Here is an 8,066-nt window from a genome sequence, read left to right as displayed (position 1 = left end):
GCCCTGGGTTCGATTCCTCAGCACCACATAAGCAAAAAGAAAAAAGCCGGAAGTGGTGCTGTGGCTCAAGTGGTAGAGTGCTAGCCTTGAGCTGAAGGACAGCACCCAGGCCCAGAGTTCAGGCCCCACGACTGGACCCCCACCCCCCCAAAAAAAAAATCAACAGCTGGGAAGTAGCTCATGGTAGAGTACTGGCCAAGCATGTGCACACCTGAGCCCTGAGTTCCAGCCTCACCACTGCCCAACAAATCCTGGTGCGGCCTTAAATCCACATAGCACCAAGGCCTGTAAGGGCTCAGACCCACCCAGAGTTGGCCAGGCCTAGAGGCTCCTCGATGGTTCTCATGGCCTCTACTGTTTGGGAATTGCTATTGTTGTGGCTTCCTCAACTAATGTCTTCAACAGACTATTAGGGAACCAATGTAATAATCACAGAGGCAGAATTTCATCTCTCCAAGTAACCCATAATTTCTCTCCCCAGAAACAATTAACAAACAGGAAGCTAAGGAACCACTGGGTCGGGCTGGGAAGGTGGCTCAGTGGTAGAGCGCTTGCCTTGCATGCCTGAGGCCCTGGGTTCAATTCCCCAGCACCACATAAGGAAAAAAGCCGGAAGTGGCAGTGTGGCTCAAGGGGTAGAGCGCTAGCCTTGAGCTGAAGAGCTGAGGGACAGCGCCCAGGCCCAGAGTTCAGGCCCATGACCGGACCCCCAAAAAAAAAAGAAAGAAAGAAAGAGAGGGAGGGGAGGGAGGGAGGGAGGAAAGAAAGAAAGAAAACCACCGGGTCCCCAAAATCCTCAGGAATTGGACTCCTGCACTCAGCCCAGGGACCCAGATTAAGCATTTGTGGGCCCCACCTGGCTAAGCTCCTCCTGCAGGAGCGCATTCATTGAGTGCAGCATTTGTTAGCAGATTCAGAAAAGGACGTGTGCACACAAGGCAACAGGCACAGCAGTGTCTCAAGAAGGCATGAAGCACGGCTGTGCACCTTATGTAGTAATAAAGAACGCCTGCTTCTCTTATCCATGATGCTACAGTGCCCCCTGGAGGCAGGAAATGGTACTGTTTCTAGGCACAAATGGTTTAAATGCAGGCATGGTATTCAGTAGACACTATGTAGATGAACTATGCAACTTGTGAGCAGGAACAGGAGGGGGAAACTGAGGGACAGCAAAGAAGGGGTGACGTTGTCAGAAAGGAAATGTACTTATTACCTGACTTATGAAATGGTAACACCTCTGTACATTACCCTAACAACAATAAAATTACATATTTTTTTAAAGTGGTTTAAATGACTGTAACCTCAAGACACACCTTACTCTTAGCCCAAAGTTTCATTGTCCATATGAGAACAAAGTGCTCTTGACAAGATCTGATCTCAACTGAAAAAGATGGGTGTGGTGACATGTGCCTGTCGCAGGAAGCATAAATATCAGGGTCCAGCCAGTCTGGGCAAAAAGTGAGACCCAATCTCAAAAATAATCTGAGTAAGATGGGCACCAGTGATTCATACCTGTAAGCTACTCAGGAGGATGAGAACTGAGGACTGTGGTTCAAAGCCAGTCTAGAAAGTACCTGAGACTCTTATCTACAATTAACCATCAAAAAGTCAGAAGTGGAGCTGTGGCTCAAGTGGTAGAGCTCCAGGCTTGAGCAAAAAAGCTAAGGGACAGTGCCCGGACGCTGAGTGCAAGCCCCAGAAGTGATGTGTGTGCACGCGCACACACTTATGAATCTTATGAGTTAGTAAGAAAAAGACAAACCACTTGATTTGAAAGCATGGGGATAGTGGCGCTGTAGCTCAAGTGGTAGAGCGCTCGCCTTGAGTTCAAGAGCTGAGGGACAACGCCCAGGCCCAGAGTTCAAGCCCCACGACCGACAAAAAAAAAACAAAAAAACTATGAAAGCATGGGGATACAGATCAGGTAATTCACAGAAGAGAAAACCTGGAGAGTCCATGACATAAAACTAAAGCAAAAGAGTGCTCAACAGTTTATAATCTGGGGAAAATGAATTAAAACAATAAGAATGCATTTATTATCAAGAATCCTGAATATGTTAGCACTGAGAATTAGTGAGAAGCTTTTTTAAAATGAAGCAGAAAACTCTTATGCTCTGTGAATGGGAAACCCCTTGGACAGCAAAACTAAAGATGCCTGTTCCTGGCAGAGTACAATTCCCTTCCTCCCTATTCCACTCTTCAAAGACTTTTGCTGATTTTTTGGGGGGAGGGGTCAGTCATGGAGCTTCAACTGGACACTGTCCCTGAGCTCTTTTGCTCAAGGCAAGTGCTCTACCCCTTTGAGCCACTGGTCACTTCCAGTTTTCTGGTGGTTAATTGGAGGTAAGAGTCTCATAGCCTTTTCTGCCTGGGCTGAGTTTGAACCATGGTTCTCAGATCTCAGCTAGGATTACAGGCGTGAGCACACCAGTGCCTGGCTTGCTGAAACATTTCTAAACAGTGAACCAGAAACCTAAATGATCCTCAATAGGAAAACATGTAACTAAACTGTGTACATTTGATCAATGGTATTGAGCAATTAAAATAAAAGAACAAGGTTAAATGTTTAAGTGCAGACAAACATGATAATGGTATTAGGTTAAACTATACTGAATACAGTGTATCATTTCTGTGACTTTTTAAAGCCCATAAAACAAATCATCTGTGTAATAACAGGCAAACACCAAAACCAAGAACATACTTAGCAGGAAAGGGAGGCTAATGGAGACTCCAAATGTGTATAAATAATGTTTTGAAACAGTCCTTAAAAAGTCCAAAGCTCACCTTAATAATAAAATCATATATATATATATATATATATATGTCTAAACCAGGGGCTTTGTGGCTCACATCTGTAATCCTAACTACTCAGGAGGATGAGATCTGAGGATCTTAGTTCAAAGCCAGTCCAGGCAGGAAAGTCCATGAGACTCTTACCTGCAATAAACCATCTAAAAAATCGAAGTGGACTATGGCTCCTAGTCCACTGGCCTAAAGCAAAACAGCTCAGGAACTATCAGGCCCTAAGTTCAAGTCCCATGACCAACAACAACAAAAAAGTCTAAAGCAGTGGGCTCATGCCTTGTAATCCCAGCACTCAGGAGGCTAAGAGCCGAGGATTGTGGTTTGAAGCCAGCCTGGGCAGGAAGTCCAGGAGACTTAAACTGTGGCTCAATTGGTAGAGTGCTACCCTTGAGCATAAAAACTCAGGGATAGAACCCATGCTCTGAGTTCAAGCCTCAGGATAGGCATCAAAACAAAAGGGGATGGTAATGTGGCTTAATGGTAAAGTACATGAAGCCCTGAGTTCAATTCCTCAGTACCACATAAATAGAAAAAGCTGAAATTGGCACTGTGGCTCAAGTGGTGTAGTGCTATCCTTGATCAAAAGAAGCCCAGGGACAGTGCCCAGGCCCTGAGTTCAAACCCCAGGACTGGGCCAAAAAAAAAAAGGGGGGGGGAGCCAGAAAAAAAGAAAAGTCTAAAGAAATATAGCAAAATATTAACATCAATTAGGCCTAATTAGTGGGTTCAGCCATTTCTGCTATTCATAGGCAGCATTTCTGGGTATTAGAACTCATTAAAAGGAAAACAACAACAAACAAGTCAGATTCCGGTGGGTCACGCCTGTCATCCTAACTACTCAGCAGGCTGAGATCTGTGCACTGCAGTTCAAAGCCAGCTCAGGCAGGAAAGTCCATGAGATTTTCATGTCCAATTAACCACCAGAAAACCAGAAGTGGTGCTGTGACTTCAGGTGGCAGAGCACTAGCCTTCAGCAAAAAGAGTTCAGGGTTAGTGCCCAGGCCATGAATTCAAACCCCGTAACAGACATAAATAAATAAATAACCATGAATTATATCTACATATGAATTTGCTTAGTTTTGTCTTACCTCAACTGAAGAGCGTGGGGTCACAAAGAACTGATTGAATTCATCAGGGCTAAAATCTCCAAATATATACTGGAAAATAAAAAAGAGCCATTAATCACATAAAATATACAAAAACATTTGATCTAGTACCTCCAAGTTCTTAAGTAAATAAATTGAGAGGGTGTGAGCTAGAATTTCTAGGGCTACGACTTTCCAATTTCAGTAAGAAAATGTTCAACCTTTTCCATCAACTGCCAAGAGAAAAGTAAAATTGATGAAACTTCTTTGGAAATAAATCCGGTGCACCACAGACTTGTAGAGCCCTGCTGTGCGCGAACGCTGGGCCCAGACCTCCACCAGCTTGCCTTCTTCCGCTTGCTTCCTACCTCTGCTCATCTTGCTGACTCACGTTCCTACCTCCATTTCTCTTTCCCTGCCAAACACCGAGAAAAGCCAAACACGGGGTCAAAGGGGAGGAAGAGAATTTCAAAAAGGGAAATGTTAGCAATCTTGATGAATGATCTTGAAACCTATGTACTTTTTAATATCAAATTACATGTGAATGTGACCCACAAATAAACACATTAGACAGACACTGCCTTCTGGTTGTGATCTTCTGGAAAAGCATCTGGTGAACTGTAAGACAGTGGATGGTGAGGGCCTACGGCTCACAGACCCCAAGGAGCTTGAAGAAGTGAGTACCCAGTAAGAATCACTATGAGGAAGAGTCACACAACTAGCTAGCACCTAGCTAGCAACTCCCTCCCTTCTTCCCTCTCTCAAGTGGTACTGATTTAAAATCTACTAAATGTGCAGGATGATCAGAAGCAGAGGCGTGGTTCCCCCTACTCTACCTGAGCTGGCAGTCTAGCAATTTACAGAAAAGATTTCAAGCATGTGACTGAAAGTAACCTGTAACTAAGCATACTGTCAAGGGCAAACACCTAACCACCAATCCCTCCCCTGGTGGTAGGTGTGCCCAGAAGACCACTATTCTGCAGGCTCTTTAGCAATCCCATCAAAACTAAACAAAAAAACAAACAAACAAAAAAAGAACTTCTTCATGTAAAGAAAAGAGGAAGCAATACAAAAAGCAATTATTATTCAAATATATACATATCTAAAAACCATGGTAAAACTCATACTGAAAGAAAAAAAGGAAAAAAGAAGCAGGATCTACGCTGAGGGGTGAAAGCTCAAAGGAGGGAGATTAGTGGAAGCAATTAACTGCATGTATGAAAACAGAGGAATGAAAGTAGCAGAAACTTTTAAGAAGTAGAGGGGATAAAGACAGTGAAAGGAAGGTTGGTAGGGTACACTGTGTGCATGTATGAAAATATCACAATGAACCCCCCTATTTGCACAAATCCATGAAGACTTAATAGTTACAGGGATCTAGACTTATCTTCTGAAACATCCTCACTGTGAGCTCAGACCTGATTATCTACAGCATGAGGACAAGCTCACATCATTAATGACATGCATGAAAGAAATAACGAGGTATATAGTAAAAAGGAGGCAGAACAGTAAATATGGACTGCCAGGGACAGGGAGCTCTCAGAGAACAGCAAAGTGTAGAAATTGGACTCTTCTGTTTAAAACCTCAGAGCCAGAAGCCAGTGGCTCAGAGGCCTGTATTCCTAGCTACTCAGGAAGGTGAGATCTGAGGAGCTAGTTCAAAGGCAGTCAGGACAAGACCTTCTAGAGACTCTTACTTTTGGCCAGCTTTGGGTTTGAACGAAGGGCCTGGGTGAGCTCCCAGAGCTTTTTCGCTAGAGGCTAGTGCTCTACCACTTTGAGCCACAGAACCAAGTCCAGTTTTCTCGTGGTTAATTGGAGATAAGTGTCTCAGACTTTCCTGCTCAGGCTGGCTTTGAACAGTGATCCTCAGAGCTCAGTCTCTAGAGGAACTAGGATTACAGCCAACGGGCAGGCTCTGTGAGACTATCTCAAATTACATACCAAAAAAAAGCTGGAAGCTGAGCTTTGGTCCATGCGGTAGAGAGTTAGCCATGAGCACAAAAGCTCTGGGACAGGGACTGGGAAGGTGGCTCAGTGGTAGAGCTCTTGCTTGCATGCATGAGGCCCTTGGTTCGATTCCTCAGCACCACATAAGCAAAAAGAAAAAAGCGGGACGTGGGCTCAAGTGGTAGAGTGCTAGCCTTGATCTGAAGAGCTGAGGGACAGTTCCCAGGCCCAGAGTTCAGGCCCCACGACCGGACCCCCCCCCCAAAAAAAAAGCTCTGGGACAGCATCAAGGACAAGTTCAAACCCCAAGTGTGGGACAAAATTTTTATATAAAAACAAATTAGGGGCTGGAAAGATGGCTCAGTGGTAGTGTTTGCCTTGCATGCTTGAGGCCCTAGGCCCTGGTTCGATTCCTCAGCACCACATAAGCAGAAAAGGCTGGAAATGGCACTGTGGCTTAAGTGGTAGCATGCTAGCCTTGAGCTGAAGAGCTGAGAGACAGCGCCAGGCCCAGAGTTCAGGACCCATGACCAACACACACACACACAAAAAAAAAAATGTCAGGTGCTGGTGGCTCATTCCTGTAATCCTAGTTACTCAGAAGGCTGAGATCTGAGGATCACGGTTAAAAGCCAGCTCCGACAAGAAAGTCCGTGAGACTCTGATCTTCAATTAACAACCAGAAAACTGGAAGTGGTACTATGGCTAAAGTGGTGGACCACTTAACGTGAGCTGAAGAGCTGAGGGACAGTGCCCAGGCCCAGTTCAAGTACCACGACAAAAGAAAAAGAAAAAAAATAAAAATGATGAATCGTTCAACTTGTACATCAACAATCAATGGAAGCACAGGAAAGGCTTTGTGCAGATGAAAGAGAAAGGATGTTTATAGCATGGCACTAGAGGGCACTAGAGTACAGTACTCTAAGCTCAAACCAAAAAAGTTTCATCTCATTAGAAATTCAAATTAAGTAGGTTACTCCTAAATTAGTATTCTTTGTCTTCAAAATGGCTCATGGCAGTAGGTGATCTGGTTCTGGGGTAAGAAATCAGCAAATACTTTGCATTTTTATCATCCTTAGTTTTCAAGGCAGTGGCACAACCATCCATTTCCCATTTACCTCTATAAATGGAAAAACTAGGCTGGCAGGGTCCAAAATCATAATAAAGTGACAATCAGCAAAGGAATAGTTGAGAGGTGCAGGGTTCCCTGGTGTTTCTGGAGCTGACAAAATGCATTTTGAGAGAGGTGATGAAACATTAAGAAGTAACAAACGTTATCATTTCATCTATAAAAATGATGGTCTATTGGACTCTACAACTTCTAAAGTTCTTCCTGTTCCAAAAAGATCTCCTGGATCTAATAAGAACGAAGAAACTATAGCAGGACACCCAGCTATAGTTTGTGCCTATCATTTATGGGGCTCTGATTTTCATTCCCAGCACTAAAAAAAAAATTATTAAATAAACATGAGTTTGGAAACTTCATTAAGCCAATACCCTCATCAGACTAATGTCCACTGCAGCATGAAGAACCCAGAAACAATGATGCTAAAGAAGCTGGACACAAATGGCCACTGATGTGTCAATCCTATGTGCTGTCCAGAACAAACAAATCATACAGTCAACTGTGGATGACTGGGGCAAAGGAAAGAGAGAAGAGCAACAGCTGACAGACAGATTTCTTTGGGGGTAATTAAGGATTCTGAGCTTGAGGGTGGTGGTGCTAACTGTACACTTGTGAACACACAAAAATCCACTGGCATGCACAATTACTAACATGCCAAGTAAATATATCAACAAGATAAAGCAGAAGAACAGATCAATAACGAGAGAAGGGATGGAATGATAATGGTGAGGGAGAATTCGACTTCTGAAATTGAAACCCCTTTCTTTGTACAAATATTAATAAAATGTTTTAAAAAAAAGAAAGAAAGAAAGAAAAAAGCCAGGCGCCGGTGGCTAACGCCTGTAATCCTTGCTACTCAGGAGGCTGACATCTGAGGATCTGGGTTCAAAGCCAGCCTGGTCAGGAAAGTCCATGCAATTCTTCTTTCCAATTAACTACCAAAAACTGGAAGTGACGTTGTGGCTCAAGTGGTACAGTGCTCATCTTGAGCTGAAGAGCTCAGGGACAGTGCCCAGGCCCAGAGTTCAAGACGCACGACAAGAAAGAAAGAAAGAAAGAAAGAAAGAAAGAAAGAAAGAAAGAAAGAAAGAAAGAAAGAA

The 8,066-nt window shown here is 43.8% G+C and overlaps 1 protein-coding gene across 1 annotated transcript in view; it reads right to left on the bottom strand.

Annotated features, from left to right (window-relative positions):
- Positions 1-4,295, bottom strand: part of Usp10 (ubiquitin specific peptidase 10) — a 31,531-nt gene extending 27,236 nt beyond the window's left edge. Inside the window, exons 1-2 of the mRNA XM_013012710.1 lie at positions 4,290-4,295; positions 3,894-3,962 (exon numbers count right to left, since the gene is read on the bottom strand). Coding sequence (XP_012868164.1) covers positions 3,894-3,962; positions 4,290-4,295 — 75 coding nt within the window. The remainder of the gene's footprint in view (positions 1-3,893; positions 3,963-4,289) is intronic.
- Between the last annotated feature and the right edge of the window lie 3,771 nt (positions 4,296-8,066).

Source organism: Dipodomys ordii, unplaced genomic scaffold, assembly GCF_000151885.1.
Source record: "Dipodomys ordii isolate 6190 unplaced genomic scaffold, Dord_2.0 Scaffold18, whole genome shotgun sequence".
NCBI classification, from domain to species: Eukaryota; Metazoa; Chordata; class Mammalia; order Rodentia; family Heteromyidae; genus Dipodomys; species Dipodomys ordii.
Note: the sequence above shows the minus strand (reverse complement) of the source record. Positions and strands in the feature narration are given on the sequence as shown.